General features: G+C 43.7%; 1 protein-coding gene across 1 annotated transcript; it reads left to right on the top strand.

Moving 5' to 3' along the window:
• The first annotated feature begins 639 nt into the window (after positions 1–639).
• LOC134044163 (uncharacterized) lies at positions 640–14,091 on the top strand. Its single transcript, XM_062493267.1, has 6 exons — positions 640–791; positions 2,546–2,647; positions 3,177–4,974; positions 7,718–7,852; positions 8,528–8,708; positions 11,183–14,091. The coding sequence occupies exons 1-6, from the start codon at positions 655–657 to the stop codon at positions 11,434–11,436; spliced, it is 2,607 nt and encodes an 868-aa protein (XP_062349251.1). The 5' UTR covers positions 640–654; the 3' UTR covers positions 11,437–14,091.
• Positions 14,092–18,493: the final 4,402 nt, after the last annotated feature.

Genomic DNA, 18,493 nt, shown 5'->3' on the forward strand with positions numbered 1-18,493 from the left:
GATAGTAAGGAAGATTAATTAAATTCAGAGAATTCCAGGTTGGAAGAGGCCTCGTAGATCTGCTCCAGTCTTTCTTGGCACAAATAATAAGTAATATAAATAACGAATAAATATTTTATTTGTAATATTCCTTTCTGCAGCGGTACTTGGGTTACTTTTCTTACTCACATTTTGCTCTGTGCAGTTTGCAGATGGCTCTCCCTTCTTCCCAGGGGCTCTTCACTGGAATATTTTGTGGGGGTTTTTTTTGGGGAGGTTGACAGGCATGGTGGCTCTTGTTTTCCAGAGGGGATGTGTTTCCCTGGGACAGGTGCACTCCCAGTGTCACAGAGCAGGAGGTTCTGAGCTGTGAACGTGCCAGCACCTGAAATGTGAAACCTGTGGAGAACTCCTATTACTGTGCAGTAAGTCCATTCTGTTATTTGCATATTTGTTTTTAGAGGACAGATTTGGGTTAATTTTAAGGCAAGGCAGGGAACATGATTTAGGCTTTATCCTTTTGTCGTGGCTGCATTGCACGTTCCTGAAAAATTCATTTATTTCAGGAAAGAAAAGCAAAGCTTTGCTCTGCTGCCTTCACTGCTCTCTAGATGAACATCTAATATTATTATTTTTTTTTTCTGTTCATTGCAGGTAAATAGCAGGAAGCAAACCATGGACACTCAGTTTTTCTCCCCATTACTGGGAGCAGTCCCCAGTCCCCCCACACCTCCAGAGCTGTGCAGTGACTGGCTGGGATGTGCTGAGGATTTTGGATCCCAAACTGCCTTCCAGGAGTGCCCAAAAAAGAGGTATCAGCATTCCTGCTGTGGCCTTAGGGCTTCTGGGTCACTGGAATTCTTGTGTTGAAGAGCAAATGGGGATTCTGGATATTTTTGGTGGGGGGGAAGAGTTTCTGGTGTCTCTAGAAACTCAGATTTTCTTTGCTCTGGAATGGTTATTACTGAGGTTGTAAAATAAAAAGTGTGTGAGGGGGGGTTTTATTTTTTTCCATCTTCAAGCCAAGTGATGGTGACAGAATATTCTCTTTTTTTGGGAGGGAATTGGGTGATAGAGACAGGCACAGCAGCTTTTGATGAGAAAATGCTCTTTTTAATGAGCATTTCTAATATCTCACTGCATTTTTTTATCATCTGCTTAACAAGAAAGACAAAATCTGAGGTGGGGAGAAAGTGGAGACCACTGGTTCACAAGGTGCTGAAAGGTAACAGTTAAGGAAGATACATGGATTGCAAAAAACCTTTTTTTTTTAATTTTTTTTTTCTGGTTTTCAGTGGAAAGTGTCAGAGTGGTGTTTATCTTTGAGTAAAAGATCACACAGATTTGGTATCAGCTGTAAGAGTTAATTTTAAGCAAGGAGTGGCAATTGGCTAATTAAAATGTACAGTGTTTTCTTAAAGCAACCTTTAGATTATTGCAAGGTAGCTTTTTAAAAAGTGAAGGAATTAGAGTTTATCCATGTCCACACCCATTCTGAGCCTGCAGCTATTCAGAATTCCTTGAGGTCTCCTTTAAAAAACAGGAAAAGAAAAGACTTTTCTGTTTGACCAAGACACAGGAAAGATCTGGTTATCAAATACCAGTTCTGCATTCACAAAACATTTTCAGGAGTCTTTGCACTTTTGTGCATCCTAAATAAAATCCAGATCCCTTAGAGAGGAAACTGAGCAGTCATGGAGTAAATCAGGGACTGAGGTAGAAGTGAAACTCTGCTGAGGTCTTCAAAGCCAGCAGGGTGTAATTTTCACAGTGGCAAGAGACTAAAAAGGTGATTTTTTTTTTTATAAGAGTTTGTCCCACATTTTATGGTGTCTGTTAATCAGCAAAGTCAGTAAGCAATTATGTGGCACCAGGGAAAGCTCAGGGACACTGAAAGAATCAGAACGAGGTGGGGAGGGAAGTTTATTAATGAGGAGAGAGGGAAGGAGATCTTTAATAGCACTGCCTTAATTAACTTGTGAGGAAGAGTCAGGAGTCATTGCAAACAACTCTGTAAAAATCTAATCTTGCACCTGAAGTAAAAGTTGGGTTTGTTTAAAAATTGTTGAAAACCTTGGGTGTTTACCAGAAATATTTACTAAAATTTTGACCTGTCCAAAAGGGGGCTAAAAAGTGGTTCAACTTAAGCATATGTAACTTACATATAAATTATTTTTGGAGATTAGCATAATAGGTTTCAAATTAGTTGGCAATAGATAAATTAGAATGCTCCAGGCTTTGAGAATATTGATCCTGTTTATGCTCTAAACAAGACAGTCAGGGTTTGAAGGAATGTCCATGAAACAGTTTTGTTTCTATGGAAAGTGAGGAAAAATTTTTTGCTGCTTGGAAAGTCTCTGGTGAAACAAAAAGGCAAATTCACTTGGGCTATAGAATTCACAGATGCAGGCAGAGATTTCTGTAGATGGATGCTGAGGATACGTTAAATTCAGAACAACTAAAAAATGCTGCTAAAATAAAGGTTTGATCCTCTTCTCTTTTTTCCTCTTTTGTTTAGGAGAAAAATACTTAAAACTTGGACTTTTTTTTTTTTTTTTTTTTTCAGGACACCAGTAAATCTTACTTACTCTGGCAATGGCCCTGATATGTTTGGGTTGGTGTCAAGCATTTTAGAGGAGCCAAACAAGGCAGAACCAGCTGCAGATTGGTAAGTTTGTTCTGAGAGTTCTTATCATTTGTGTGCTGGTTTTTATGCCCATTGTCACACAGATATGATACACCTGTTTAATTATTTCAGAGTAGAGTAATGATGGACTTTTAAATCCCTTTAAAATGTGGAAGTGTCTTAACTTCGGTTGCTGGTTTAAAAACAAAAAACCTGAACTGTTAAAAATGCAATTTTTAAAGCTTTTCTATCAGCTTTGCAGCATTTGAGGAGGAAAAAAAAAGATAATTACTTCTAACCAGTAGGACTTGACTGAATACAGTGGAATCTGAGATATTTAATAGATCCAAATAAACTCTGTGTTTCTGAACGTGCAGAATAAACACTGTGGGTGATGAGATTTCACAGAGCATTAGCTCAGCTGCAGTGGGAATTTTCCTCCTGGTTTTGAGGAGAGCTGTGCATGGTCGGTCAATAATTGCAACGCTGGGGAATAACCATGATGTGTGAATTATTTTAAAGTAAGAAACATTTTAAATCCTGATGGGACTTGTGTTTAACTCTGCTGCAGGAATTCTCTATCAAGATTGTTTCCCCCTGTGTGGGCACCTGATGTGGGCAGCACTGGGGAGTCCCCAGGGCTCCCAGCTCAGCACTGTGTCCAGAACAAGGATTTTCCCAACTTGCTGGGCACCAGCTGCCATCAGGAACCCCTGCAGGATCCTTCTGATGTGGAGATGCTGCACAGAGGTTTGGGAGACCTTCAGCTCCTCGAGTCTTGGCTTTCTCCCCGTGCTCATCCCAGCAATGCCTTGAGGAACTCTTACCCTGAAAATTCCTCTCTGCAGAGCAGCACCACGGCTCCCCAGGAAGGGTTTTCCTTCCCAAATGGGAGCTGGAACCAGGATTTGTGCACTTACGACCATGGGAGGTTAAATGGAGGCTATGGAAAATGTGGGTCCGATTTTAGCCCTTTCTCTCCTCGGAACAGTTTGAAAGAAAGCCCCAGCATCCAGAAGTGGAAAAGTGAAGGAGCAAGAGGAAAAGCTCTGAAAAATTATGCTCAAGGACAAACTAAGCATTCTCCTGATCTTTCCAGTCAGCCTGGTGATAACTCTTGGGGTGAAGCAGCCCAGGACAGCCACCTGTTCTCTGAAAGATATGAAAACTTCAATGCTGCTCACAAACTGGAGTCACCTGTCCATCCATCACTTCATTTTTTCAATCAGCCCCCTAAGGAAAATAATTTTTCTGGAGGAACAGGCAGAAAACCCCAGGAATGCCACGTGCAAAATGGCCATCGTGGCTTTGCTTTGGGGGATGCTTTTAATAATAATAACAACAATAATGAGTGTAAAGTGAATATGGGCCCTAAGGAAAGCTCCCCTCGAGTAGCTGAATATGATTTATCTGTGAAAAATGCTGTGCAGAGTGGGAGTTATTCCTCATACCAGGGGTGTGCCTGGCTGGATGGGAAGAGCCCGGCAGCTGCATCTGAAGTTCCATATGGAAAACAAATGGCAACGAGCCCCCAGTCCTCATCAGGGGTTTCCACCATGTCTGGGGGCTCTCCCACCCACCAGCCTTTCTCACAGCCCTCCTTCTACTCCCAGCTCCTTCCTGCCCTCCCTCCCAGGAAAGATGGGAGGTCGCAGACATCAAATGGAGTTTCCAGTCGTTTGGGGGTTCCTCATTTCACCTCAGAGAGCCAGAAGCAGGTGAGAGCTGTTGGAAGATGCCAGGAGGATGCCAGGATGAACAAGGAAGGGCGGTGCCGCAAATTCCCCGTTGGTTTTTCACCCGACTGGGTCGTTCAGCACAGAGCTGCAGGTGATGACCCTGCTGAGAAATACCACAGGTTCCCGAAAAGGCAGAGCCAGGAAAGTGGCAATAAAGATGATAGAAGAGGTAGAAGGAGTTGGATCCCTCATCTGGGGTCTGCAGCCCCAAACCGCCAGCCCTTCAAGGCGTTTCCCAAAAGGCACGAGCAGAATGGTGGCAGCTTGTCAGACTTCAGCAATCCTCCTCTGCTTCCTTCTTTCCCATTCGTGGCTAATTTTAAGCAAAATCCCAGCTTCCCTCCATTTAATCACCAGCTGTTTTCATCAGCGAATAATTTTAATTTCCCTCCGCCACCGTTTCCATTCTCGGACCTTGTTGATCTTTTGCACTGTGATGACTTCAACCCCTTGAATCCCTTCCTCAGTGATCTGTTCCCTGGGGAAATCCCTGGCCCCTGCTTTGCCTTTCCAGCCCCGTTTAACAAGTTCAGAGCTCCCAGGAGCCGCAGTGGCCCCGAGGACGAGCTCCACACCCGCCTGGAGGAGTGCTACGAGCAGTGGAGAGCTTTGGAGAAGGAGAGGAAGAAGGTAAAACACAGTTGGTCATGATTCCTGATAAACATTTGACTGCTTGTAAGAGAGAGAAGGTTTTATGGTGTTTCTTCTTTGGCTTGTTGGGGGGGTTGTGGTATTTTTTTTGTTGTTTTGTTGTTTTTTGGGTTTTTTTTTTTGTTTATGTGGGTTTGGTTTGGGTTTTTACTGTCAGTGATGCAGTCACAGCTTTTTTATTTTTCTTATAGTAAATCTCTGGCTATAGTAAAAAAGAAAATGAAGTAACTAATCCTGGGCACCCTCTGTGTGTCTGTATAGAGGACCTCCAATATTTTTCTTGTTCCCAAAGGAAATTTCAGTTTATGCTTTTCTGATTTCAGTCGCTTCCCCACCTCAGGTTCATTCCCAGAACTGTTGGCAGGGAAGCACCACGCTGATAATGAGGGTATTGCACTTGGGAGTGAAAGCTGTGTGCTCTAAAGAAGCAGGAAGAGCTTTCCCAAGAGGAATCAAATCCCTGAATTCAAACTAGACCTGGAAAACAGCTTTTTCTTGCCATCCTCGTCTTTTGCTTTCCTTGCCCTCCCTCCTCGTCTTTTGCTTTCCTTGCCCTCCCTCCTCGTCTTTTGCTTTCCTTGCCCTCCATCCTCGTCTTTTGCTTTCCTTGCCCTCCATCCTCGTCTTTTGCTTTCCTTGCCCTCCATCCTCGTCTTTTGCTTTCCTTGCCCTCCATCCTCGTCTTTTGCCTTCCTTCCCTCCCTCCCTCCTCGTCTTTTGCCTTCCTTCCCTCCCTCCCTCCTCGTCTTTTGCCTTCCTTCCCTCCCTCCCTCCTTGTCTTTTGCCTTCCTTCCCTCCCTCCCTCCTTGTCTTTTGCCTTCCTTCCCTCCCTCCCTCCTTGTCTTTTGCCTTCCTTCCCTCCCTCCCTCCTTGTCTTTTGCCTTCCTTCCCTCCCTCCCTCCTCGTCTTTTGCCTTCCTTCCCTCCATCCTCAGCTGTGGGGCCTTGCTAATGGACTTTTGGAATTGTGAATGCAAGTGCCTGTGTTGTTCTCTCATGCATGCCTTTAAATGAGACTCCTCTCTGCCTGTCTGGTCTTCCAGGAATTCTCTGGAAGTGAGAAAGGGATGATCCTTGCTCCAGTGGTTGTTTCCTGTTCTCAGGCAGGATTTGGGACAATTAAGTCATTCGCAAAGACCTAGTCATAGGTTTTTATCTCCTGCTTTTTATTTCATCATTACAGGAGGGTTGTTTATCCTCATACCTCGTATTTTATTAATCAAAGGGGCTTAATTGACCCCTTGATCTGGTGCATTCCAAGAGGTCCAATTTTATCCCAGTGAGCTGCTTCTGGGTTTCTCAGAGTGTCTTGTGGTTACAGAATACAAACTGTTCTCAGTCCTCCAAGCCACAGCCTGGCTCCTATTCCTGCAGCCAAACCACATTCCTCAGGAGGGGATGACTGCAAGAAGAGAGAAACTCTCCCTGGGATTTGATTTAATTCTCTCTACCTTGTCTAATCACTCAGCCCTTTCAGCTCTCTGGGACCTCTTCATTGCAGCTGCTTTGGGGTCACAGCTGACCTATCTCCTTTCATAAACCCCACTTTTCCAGGGATCTCACATGTAAAGCATTTCCACAAGTTAGGAATTATCTGCACTATTAAATGTGCATGTAGTTTAGTTAATTGCTTCTAAACTGTAATTCTTAATTACCTGGTGTCATTATATGAATCCATGACCCTTTCTCCATCCATTTTTTGTTTTTTTTTTTAATTCTGGATGCCTTTTAGGCTCCTCAGGTGATGTATACAGGTGGAGTCAGCTCTTGTAAACCGTGTTAGGCAGGGAGTAAATAATGTAAAGCAAAAAGAGAAGGACTTAATCACATGCTTTCAGCACAAATATACACATCATGAATGTGGACTTAGCCTTGCCTTGAACTGCAGTGCAGCACCTGACCCCTCTCTCCCATCCGTGGTACCCTGGAGAAGGAATGAGATAAGGAATCTACTGCTGGCTGTGTCTTTGTTACTCCAAGTGTAAGAATTTCCTATCCAAAAGTAGGTTTGGTGATGTTTAGTCACTGTGTATGTCAGGCACTGCCTCCACTCTTTCTCAGTGCAAGTTAGGCTGTTGTGTTACAGATTTTCTCTATTAAAGAGCTGCTATCAGTTTATGTTAAATGTGGTTTTGTCCTGATACACGTGAGATGTAATTTATGCTGCTGCTGTCACCTGGTTCTTTTTTTTTTTTTTTTTAATAATCATAATATGTGACATTTGAGAGAAGCAGTGAGAGGTGTTGAACTCTGAGATAGAGCTGAATTAGAGAAATATTCCTGCAAGGAAGCTGGAGAGGGACTTTTGGCAAGGGCATGTAGTGATAGGTCAAGGGGAATGACATTAAACCAACAGAGGGCAGGGTTAGGTTTGATCTCGGAGAAAGTTTTGCTTTGAGGGTGGTGAGGGTCTGGCCCAGAGAAGCTGTGGCTGCCCCTGGATCCCTGGGAGTGTCCAGGACCAGGCTGGACAGGGCTTGGAGCAGCCTGGGACAGTGGAAGGTGTCCCTGCCCATGGCAGGGGGTGGAATAAAATGAGCTTTAAGGCCCCTTCCAACCCAACCCATTCTGGGATTCTGTGATATTTGGGAATATTTTTCTGTCAACGCACTCAGGGGCGCTCACTCCTAATCCCCTTAAAAATCCCAAACAGCACCAAAACCTTATTGATGACATTGTGCCAATTCCAAACAGTCACACTGCCAAATTATTTCCCTTTCAAGGCTGAGGCTGACCTTGCAAGGCACTTCCCAGGGCAGCACACCTCCAGCTGCAGCCCCAGCCCCGTGCCCCGGCTCCCTGCGAGCTCGTCCCGTGTGGATCGCCTGATCGTGGAGCAGTCCCGGGAGCGAGCCAGGGTAAGCCTGCAGTGGCTGCAATCCCTGCAGTGGCTGCAATCCCTGCAGTGGCTGCAATCCCTGCAGTGGCTGCAATCCCTGCAGTGGCTGCAATCCCTGCAGTGGCTGCAATCCCTGCAGTGGCTGCAATCCCTGCAGTGGCTGCAATCCCTGCAGTGGCTGCAATCCCAGTCCCAGTCCCTGTCCCTGCAGCGGCTGCAATCCCTGCAGCGGCTGCAATCCCTGCAGCGGCTGCAACCCCTGTCCCAGTCCCTGCAGCGGCTGCAGTCCCAATCCCAGTCCCTGCAGCGGCCCAAATCCTTGCAGTGGCTGCAATCCCAGTCCCAGTCCCTGCAGTGGCTGCAGTCCCAATCCCTGCAGCGGCCCCAATCCCTGCAGCGGCTGCAGTCCCAATCCCAGTCCCTGCAGTGGCCCCAATCCCTGCAGTGGCTGCAATCCCAGTCCCAATCCCTGCAGCGGCCCCAATCCCTGCAGCGGCTGCAGTCCCAATCCCAGTCCCAGTTCCTGCAGCAGCTGCGATCCCAGTCCCAGTTCCTCCAGCAGCTGCGATCCCAATCCCAGTCCCAATCCCTGCGACCGCCCCAGTCCCAGTCCCCTCAGAAGCTGCGATCCCTGCATTTCTTCCCGGATTTCCATCGATTTACGGTGCTCAATGCTTTTGGTGCTTTCTTCCAGGTGCTGGCGCTGCTAGGAGCCATGGAGAGGCTTGGCGGCGCTCCCTTGCACAGGAACATCTGCAGGACCTTGGAGCTGCACCTGGAAGCCATCGAGGTGACGCGGGCCCGTCGGAAGGACGAGATGGGGAGCGCCGCACGGCCCCAGAGTCGCGGGGTGCCACGCTACGGCAGTGCCCGAGGTAACGCTGCCCGTCCCTGCTCCCCAGAGCTTCTGCGGGCGCTTAACGGGGAGCGCATCCCGCCACGCCATGGGAAAGGGAAGGCTCGGGAAGGCTCAGCCGAAGGCTCAGGAGCAGGCTCAGACTCAGCTGAAGGCGCAGGCTCAGGCTCAGCCAAAGGCTCAGGGGCAGGCTCAGGCTCAGCCGAAGGTTCAGCCGCAGGCTCGGGCTCAGCCGAAGGCTCGGGCTCAGGCTCGGGCTCAGCCGAAGGCTCGGGCTCAGGCTCGGGCTCAGCCGCAGGCTCAGCCGCAGGCTCGGGCTCAGCCGCAGGCTCGGGCTCAACCCAAGGCTCAGCCGCAGGCTCAGGCTCAGGCTCAGCCGAAGGCTCGGGCTCAGCCGCAGGCTCAGCCGAAGGCTCGGGCTCAGCCGAAGGCTCAGGCTCAACCCAAGGCTTGGGCTCAGGCTCAGCCGCAGGCTCAGGCTCAGCCGCAGGCTCAGGCTCAGCCGCAGGCTCAGCCGCAGGCTCAGCCGCAGGCTCGGGCTCAGCTGCAGGCTCAGCCTCAGGCTCAGCCTCAGGCTCAGCCTCAGCCGAAGGCGCGCTGCCCTCGAGTTTGCAGATAAGCTCTTGCTGCTTTGGAACGCTTGAAATGACTTTGAGTTCCATTGGGGTTTTGGTTTGGTTTGGTTTTGGGTATTTTTTTTTTATGTTTTTGTTTTCGGTTTTTTTGGGGGTTTTTTTTCGGTTTTTTTTTCGGGTTTTTTTTCAGGTTTTTTTCCGTTTTAATTTTTGGGTTTTCCCGTTTTTGGGTTTTTCCCGTTTTTGGTTTGGTTTTTGGGTTTTTGGGTGTTTTTTCAGATTTTTGTTGATTTTTCCGTTCCCCCTCCCCCCCCCCCCCCCTCCCCGTTTTTTTTTAAAATTTTTTTTCCCCATATTTTTTCTGTTTTATTTTCGTGGGGATTTTTTTCCTTTTTTTTTCGTTTTCACTTTTTTTCTGCTGTTTTCTCAGGGGGGTTTTTTGGTCATTTTTTTCGGTTTTTTTTCCTGTTGTGTTTTTTTGTTGTTGTTGTTTGTTTTGGTTTTTTTTCTTTTTGTTTTTTTTTCCGTTTTTTTGGGCGTTGGATTTTATTCTTTGTTTGTTTTTTTCTTTCCTATTGCTAGTTTAAAAACTTTGATGTTTTCTTCTCCTGACCAGAAGACAGCAGTAAAAAGTCTTCAGTGATATTATACAAACATAAGTGCTTGTCCTAAAAGCAAGAGCATCCTCATTTTTAAGCAAGTAGAATTATTTCCTGGAATGGCTAAACTTTTTTTTTTCTCTTCAGCTTATAAAATAATTAAAAAATTGCCAGTGTTGTGCAAATCAGTCTACCTTGCCAGAATCACAAACCCACCAGGAATGACATTCCGTGTTCCACCAATTCTGTTGAAGTAAAGCCAGAATAACCTGTAGCAGCAGTAAAGGTGGTGATTTATGGTTTGGGGTTAAAGATCATATTCTTTTTCTTCAGCAAAGACCTGTGTCTCAGAACAGGAGAGGAATTCACTCCTCAGTGCTGAAGTGAAGTGGGCAGTGAGGTCCCTTTGGCTGTGGAATAACTCTGCTTGTGAGGGAAAGAGAATCAAAATATCTTGCTTTTGCAACTCAGAGGTCAAAAACTAAAATCTAAAGTATCATGCCCTTAGAGCAATAGTCCTATATGCAAACTCACTTTAAAAATGACTCCTCTAAAACTTTTGTGTGACTCCAAATGTGAGTCAGGAGCAGTAGAGGGAAGGTTCTTGGCCAGGCAGAAGTAGGTCACAGTGGTGAAGTGGATGATTATGATTAGATTTAATGCCAATACAGCATCTAAATTCTGCCAATGCTATGAATAACATTTCTGTCACCTGTTACAGTGAGTTATGGCATCATCAGGTCCTGCTCCCTGCTGTCGAGTCCCAGGTTTTGGTGAGACCCCCTCTCCCTCCCTGACTTCCCAGAGAAGTGTAGGAGTAGCTTGGACCACTTGGTCCCAGATTCCATCAGCAGTGTCTGTCTGAAAGGTTGCAATGGCAGCAGCTTTGGCTGGAAATGTGCAGGTTTGCAATCCCCAGCCTTGCAGGATTCACAACACAAATCCCCAAGATTTCATCTCTGTTTGACCAGACCTTTGTGCTTTTACTCACCCATCCAAAAATCAGTGTTCCCGTCTTCCTGCAAAATCAAAAAAAAACTGCCTGCAGCCTCAGCAGACCAGTTTGCCCAGTGTCCACCAGCATTTTGGACTTTTTATTTTTTTCCAGCATTTTGGACCCTTTTTTGCACAGACAATTCCCGTGAGATGTTGTAGCTGTCGCTACCTCTGCAGCTCAGCTGCTCCTCGAGCGCGGTTTGCTCAAGGCAGTGAGCCGAACAAATTTGTGCAAGGTGAAAAAAAGAATTAAAAAAAAAAAAAAAAAAAGGAAAATGAACGTTTCCTGGCTTTGTCCACTGATGTGTTTTTTCCTGTTGCAGATGTGCTGGCCCTGGCTGCTGCCCTGGGAGCCCTGGCTGGTGCCACACGCAAGGCTCGCACCGCGCTCTGGTGCTCGCTGCAGGTGACTCTGCCGAAACCCCCTCCAGCTGCACCCCAAAATCAGCAACTTCTCCTTCAAGGGCCACTGCAAGAGCTTTGTTCTTCGAGCACAAGCAGCCAGGAAAAAAGTGGCGCGGAGCACGAAGGCAGAGGAAATGAAAAAGCTGAGGAAGCGACGAAGATTTTGGAATAATCGCAGATAATCAAAGGAAAGCTGAGGATGGGGAGGGAAGGGCTCAGGTCCTGCCCAGCACCCTGAGAGGTGGATTCCATAGGATGCCAGGAAGAAGAAAGGGTTGATTAAGGTGCCTGCTCAGTGCTGCAGGTGTGGGGCTGTGATGCTGGTGTGGACAGACCCACCTTGTGGTGGTGGCAGTGCAGTTTTAACATTGCTGCTGAGAATTTTAATGTTCAGAGGAGCTGAGCGTTTCCTCCTGTGCTTACCCACAGCTCTGAGTCCAGCCAGGACCTGAGCAACCAGAGCGTGGTAGAACTTAATTCTCCTTTATTTTTAATTTTTTTTTTAATTTATTTTTTTTGTAATGAAACAATTTAGCGTATTTCAAGGTACTCAATAATCGTTCAGGGTTTGTTTTATCTTCATTTTTATTTTTTTTTTTTTTGCACCATGTCTAGTTGTTTTCAGAGCCAAAGCGATCACTGAGTGGTTTGCACCCCATCAGTGTGCCAGGAGCAATCCACGCTGCTGTGGTGGTGGATTTTTTGTGACAGGTTATCTCCCAGATTCACAGGAATAATCAGTGTTCGGTGCTGGCTGTGCTGCCAGTTCAGTTTCCAGCAAAACTGGTGCAAACTGAGTTTTTCCATAGAATTGTCTGCTCGGTTTTTCCACTAAAAAAGTGGATTTTGTAGCTTTGCAGTGTGAGCTGCATGGAAGTGCTCGTTAGCAGGTGATAGAAAACTCACTCAGGATTAGAAATCAGATTTACTGATTCCTCAGTGGGTTTAAAACCAGTAACAGGATAACATAGTATGCACTTAATTAAAAAAAAAATACTTATTTGTTATTAATACGTTTTCATGGTACTATAATTATTTTTCAGACACATTCCATATTTATTTTGATGTCTTCATTGAATGCTTATTTAAAAATCTATTTTAGTAACACAAAGTTAAATATTTTGCCAAATCTTCCGAATAATCTAATTTCATGATTTACTCAGGAACTCTGTATATTATGATATAAAATACACGTGGCATAGGCATTTTTTGGGAAAGGGACATTTGCAAAATATTTACACAAAGCTAACTATGTACTAGGTTACCAAAGCTGTTTCACTGATTATTTTTTTTTTTTTTAGTGTGGAAAGTTTAGTTTTAATTGCTGGTAATTAGTCTCCTTTGTGTGGCTTAGACAATCAGCGTCTGGTTGTTCAGGGTGAAAATTAGTAAAGAATAATTAATTCAAGGTGTTATCTTAGGGCATTTAGGAATATTTTAATGCTTTAACAACTTCCTGTTACACAACCTCCTAACACATGCTAACGATTAAGCCTCTTGAGTATCAGGATATTAATGAACAGCTTTGGAGAGCAGTTCTTGGGTTAAAAGTGAACTAAGTTGGGGATATAAACAAAATATGAAGGACAAAAATGAAGATTTTTTTTTTTTAAATGTCATGTAGCGTCCAGTGTGGAATTTGACATTTTTGTGGGTAATTATGGAACTGTTCCCGTATATATTTGTACTAGCACAATTGTTCCAAACTCAGCTGTGTAGTTCTGGACCCGTGGATGTTTCTAGAGCAGATTTTGTCTCAGTAGTGCCATCCTTAACTTTATTGAGGCATGGAAATTTGTAGCTAAAATTTACCCAGGCCTCACTGTAATCCACTCAGTGGAGTTGAACAGCAAAAGTAGACAGAAATCAGATTCTTAGTATAGCAGAATTATGGTTTTTTTACCCTGAAGAAAATGAATTCCACTTAAAAGATGATTTTCAGCCTTAGCCTAAAAGAACAGGTACATGAGTTATTTCAGTGTGTTTCCTGTGTGTACATGCAATTTATTTGCACAAACTTATTTAAGGAGGTTCAAGCTGCATTTGTCAAACTGATTGTGCCCTGCATCTTAAAAGTGGAGTTTGCAGTATTGCAGTTTGTGGGTGATTTGGGGGTTTAATTACCCAAATTAAAATGAATTTACCATTGCTCTGCTGACACGAAATCTGAATTTGAGGGTCTGAATCTTGTTGTGTTTATTTTTTTTTTGTTTATTTGTTTGTTTTTTTGTTCTCTTTACAGAACCAGGGTTGTTTTGTAGTGGTGAATGTTTAGGGTATAATTGGTTCTTACTGTGCTGCTCACCTGTTAATTAACAATCTTAATTAATTCGTAGTTAATGTGCCTTTAGCAGTCTCATTTTTCCAGAGTGTTAAAAAGCTGTGTGGTTCCAATTTGTTTGAAGATGCGTTTTAAAGGGTCACACGTGGCTGCATGTGACTGCAATCAGCACATGCTGTTAATTATATTAATTGCACACAGGGGATCCTCCAGCTTTGGCTTCTTTAAGGAGCTCTGGAATGTCCCCCTGGATCATGTGCTCCTTGTCATGCCCTACAAATGCTCGTGTTTCACTTTGCCTTGCTCTTTTCTTCACAAAACCTCCAAACAAAAATATATTTTTTTTTCTTTTCATTTAGTGCCCCTTTCTTTAAGTGAGTTGGTTGTGGACAGCATCAGACCTACAGTGAGTTTTGTCTTCTGTTCTTAGTTTCAGAATTAAGAATTCAGAGTTTCCTAATTGCTGCACTCCTGTTGTTTTATTACAAATCTTTTTGCATTTTGAGGGGGAAAAAAACCCCACATTTTTTTGGTAAAATACCACCCGGAGTTGCAGCAGCTCTGTCAGAACATAACTTTTGCTGCCTCGTGTTTATATTGGCAACAAGGTACAAATTCTGCAAGTCTTGCATGAAATTTTTGGTGTGAATAAGCGCAGGTATTGCACTTGTGGCTTTAGGGACTAATTGTATTTGTGTTTTACTGACTTGAGGGAAAGCAGAATTGAGGTTTTGGGTCACACTTAAGCCAAAGAGGTGGTTTTGGTTTGGAGTTAGGTTTGATTTTTAGAGAGAGAGAGAAAACCAACCCTTTCCCTGCCATTTTTGAGAAGCAATCAGGTAAAATTCAGTTTATTCCCTTTATTTCCACTTCCACGCCTCCACTCATCTTTCTTGAGATTTAATTGTTCAGGGTTTTTTCCCTGTCATGATTTATACTTTTTAAATTTTGGGGGTGAGATGAAGAAGGTGTTGGATTTGTAGCCAGTCCTGGTGGCAGGGATGGTGGATTGCTCCAGTTTAAATAAACAGAACACTCATCTATCCCTTTTTGAGCCAGGATTATTACCAGGGTGTTTTGTGATAGTTGGTACTGAATCTCTAATGCTTTCAAATCCCAAACTGATAGTCCAGTACGACGTAGACTTAAGAATTTCAGTTATTTCTGTGTTGTGTGAGAGTAACTGGAGGTTTTTTGGTGGTTCAGCATTATTCATTCTCAGAAAGATGGCCAGCAGCAGGGGAAGAACTCTGTAATTTCCCTTTTTTTTTTCTGCTTATAAATTTTGTGTCTCTATTTTTCTGTATCCACAGGGTTCCTTTGGCAGTTAAGTTGCCCTGATGCCATTTGTATAAACTAAAACTCATTGCTATTAATTTATTTCCATTAGAGCAGCACGCAGAGAGGTCATTTAAGTTTGTGGTGCTTGTCTTGCTGGGGCCTTTTCAGGAGTGGGTGGCATTTAATTCCCAAACTGCTGCTCTTGGATTTTATCCTTTCCAAATGTGAATATTTTTTCATTTGCTGCTGGAATTTACCACCACTACCGATATTTTTGTCTGCACCTGGGTGTGTGAAATTTGGAAATTCTTTGCCTTAGTCAGAACTGCTGCTCTAGCTCACAGTAAGTCTCTTAGGGTTATTCCTGGCTGTTTATTTAGGATATGTGAATGGTTTAAGGTGGGGATTGTGTGAGTGAGGGGTTTATTTTCAGAGAAGCGTGGGGATACCCCAGGATTTTGTGGAAAACTCCCTGGTGCTTTTCCAGAGGTGACCACGAGCACAACTTCCTGGGATTGTCTTTGATCTGCAGCCCCTTTTTTATTTTTATTTATTTATTTATTTTTTTTTTTTGTTAAGGGATAAAAAAGAGGGAAAGGGAGCTTCCAAAAGGAAGGAACCCAAATTCCAGGGGAGAGGATCAGGATCTCTCTCTCCTTTTGGCTTCCATGGTCAGGAGGGCTTGAGGCACCAGGAATCTTTGCTTGAATCCAGATTCTTCTCCCCACTGGATGCTGTCGGATTTTGTCAGCTGCTGGGATTTTGGGCAGGGTTGGCTCCTTCCTGCCCTGCTCTGGTGGCCAACCTTCCTCCCAGCTGTGGGCCAGGAGAGCTTGGGGACAGCTGGCCCAAGCCCAGGGGATGGGATCAAGATCACCTCCTCTCCTGGCTGCTGGCAGGATTTAAACTCAGCTTTTCTGGGCTTGGGAAATGACAGAGAGCAAGTTGAACTGAGCACAAAATGGGTTTGGTTGTGGTTCATATCTGTTCTTCCTCCCGTGGCAGAATCCAGCTTGGCTCCGTGGGATAGTCACACAATTTCCACTCACACAATTTACTAAGTCACCCTTAAGTCATAGCTCTGATTCTGCAGGAAGTTGGGTTTTTGTCTTGGTTAAATACTGTAAAAATTATGCAACAAACAGACCTTAAGCCTATATATATATATATATATATATTTTAAATTCTGTTTTTACCTGCTCTGGAAGCTGAGTATTGGATTTTTTATTTCCCCCCCCCACTCTTTGATTGAGAGCTGCAATTCTGAGAAATGCTGCATGGGGGCACAGCCCAAAGCAGTGGGGTTTGGGGATTTTGTTCTTTACATCTTGATTTCTGTGGCAGAGCATGTGATCTTAGCTGCACAAGTAAATGTTAAGTTCTTCATGGCCACAGTCTGCTACAGATTTATTTATTTTTGCTAGTGTTCAAGTGGAAGAACCTTGAGTTATTGTTTTAGTGTCTGTAGATTGAACAGGAGCAGGGAGCACTTCACATCACTCAATATGAGGGATGTGGAATATATATTTCAATTATTATTTTTGAATAATTGGGCTGCTGAAGAGCTGAGTGTGGTCCTGCTTCCTTTGAAGCCCCAGCTTGGAAGAGATTTCTGTCTTGGTTTGGCTTTGTTGCTTTACCTTGAGTTCAGGAGCTCGTTGAACACAAGCTCAGTGGTTCACCTTGAACATTTATCCAGAAACTCTGGAGGGATGAGTTCCCAGCCTCTTTTATAAGGATTCTTGGAATTAGCTGGGATAATTTTGCTTTCTCTTAAAGCAGAGGAATGTACCTGCTGCAGAAACTGGGGGGTTTCTGGGAATTTTTGCACCTCGTTTTCTCCTGTTCTGCTTCGAGGGAAATAGAGCCTTAACCATGCTGAGACCTTGATTTATTCCCTGTGCAGTTGATCCATGGCAGGCACCAGCACCTTTTCTTCTTTGCTTTGTAGCACTTGAGATGTTCCCGATTTATTTTTTTTTTAATCAATTATTTTTATAGTAGAGAGCTGCTTTGTAATTTTCTAAAATAAAATAATAACTTTGCCAAGCAAATTTATCAGTGGAATGGAATGGAAGGTCCTTCTTTTTCTTCATTAGCAATACTGTAATCAAAGGTGCAGAATAATGTGTTTTAATGTATGTGTCTGTGCTGTTAGAAATTGAAAATATATTGGGTTAGGAGCAGCTTTTAAAGAAATGGAGGAACTGGAGTTACAAATCCTCTTTGCTTGTTGCCAAATGAGCTTTAAAAAGGAAAATACTTGCATATAGTATATAAAAAAAAAGGCCCTGGTGAGAGAGAGAGAATAAATCAGAGTAAAAATCATTGCCAGACAAAGGTTGCTTTATGTTTTTTACTGAATAAAACACAACTTGTTTATGCACAGTAGTAACTTAATGAGCATAGTTTTTTTTTTTTTTCCACAGAATTAGGCTGTTTCCAATACATCGATGGGAGAAACAAGTTTCCTTTTATTTTTTATGGCAGATATACAAAGATGAATAGTGTCTATATTTTAATATTGCTGTTTGGTGTCTGAAGTGTATCATTTGAGTGTCTGTTGGTCAAACTCGTTTCCTTAAAATATCCCATTTTACACTGCTAGTGAAATATTAATGGAGGAGATTTTGGTTGGGCTCAACAGAAATACATGAATTTATAACTCAGCTTAAAAAGGTAAATTGTTAAATTATGCAAGATTTTAATCCGTAATCAGTTTAGGCTTATTTAAGTGTTTCTGTAAAACAACTGTGGATGTTTGAACGCTGCAAAAATCTTACTTCTACCTCTTGTGTAACATCCTTAAAATTCCTCTTCACGGATGTGCTCTGATGTCACAGGGTGCTGGTGCACCTTAACTTGGGAATTTCATCTTGCTTTTCCTTCTGTTCTTTTTATTTTACTGTGGAACACCAGGATGCCTTGTTATGCCCACCTGTGTCGAACTGATGGGGTTTGTGTTACGTGTGTGAGAGTCTTCAGAAACGGGAGATTTCTGTAATAAATCATGGCCAGTGGAATTTTCTGGTATTTTCTGTGTACGAGGTTTGATTCCTTTTGTTTAAATAATCACCTGTGTTGTGTGGATGTCCCTAATAAATAGTGACAGCTTGTTTAGATCGACTCACGCCGTTTCTCAGCTGCTGAATTTCAGTCTGGTAATTCTGCCTTGAAAAGACCTGTTCATGTGCTCATGACAGGAAATTAAAATCCTTCGTGTTTTTTGTGACTGGTTTTATTGCCTTAACTCTGTGGAAGAAGGGGAAGTTCGGGCAGTTGTTGAATTTGGGGCTGGGGGATCTTTTGGATCACACAGAAAATTCAGATTTGTATCAGGGAGAATAGAGGGCAGACTTTAGTAAGGACTTCAAGGGAGGTTAGGGGGGAATTGGGATGTATTTGGCACTTTCCTCAAAATAAATGACAAGTGTCCCAGATCTGGTTTTGTTGGCAGCGATCAGAAGTCAAGAATTGCACAGGTAACAACAGGATTTGGCTGGTTTGTCCTGTGGAGTTGAGTGTGATGTTCTAAGCCTTGACAGGGAAACGTTCCTTGCTCTAGAGTTGAAAATTTAAAAGCGTTTTTTTCTTTTTATGTGACAGGCAGCAAAACAAAATTGATATGTTTTTCATTTGTGGAGAAGCTATAAAAATACCCACGGTG

The sequence above is a fragment of the Cinclus cinclus genome, chromosome 1 (assembly GCF_963662255.1).
Source record: "Cinclus cinclus chromosome 1, bCinCin1.1, whole genome shotgun sequence".
In the NCBI taxonomy this organism is placed as follows: Eukaryota; Metazoa; Chordata; class Aves; order Passeriformes; family Cinclidae; genus Cinclus; species Cinclus cinclus.

Bases quoted from the DNA above. Each gene is read 5' to 3' on its own strand.
- LOC134044163 (XM_062493267.1), top strand. From the start codon at position 655: ATGGACACTCAGTTTTTCTCCCCATTACTGGGAGCAGTCCCCAGTCCC. The intron at 792-2,545 runs GTATCAGCATTC...TTTTTTTTTCAG, and splicing joins CAGGAGTGCCCAAAAAAGAG to GACACCAGTAAATCTTACTT. The intron at 7,853-8,527 runs GTAAGCCTGCAG...GCTTTCTTCCAG, and splicing joins AGTCCCGGGAGCGAGCCAGG to GTGCTGGCGCTGCTAGGAGC.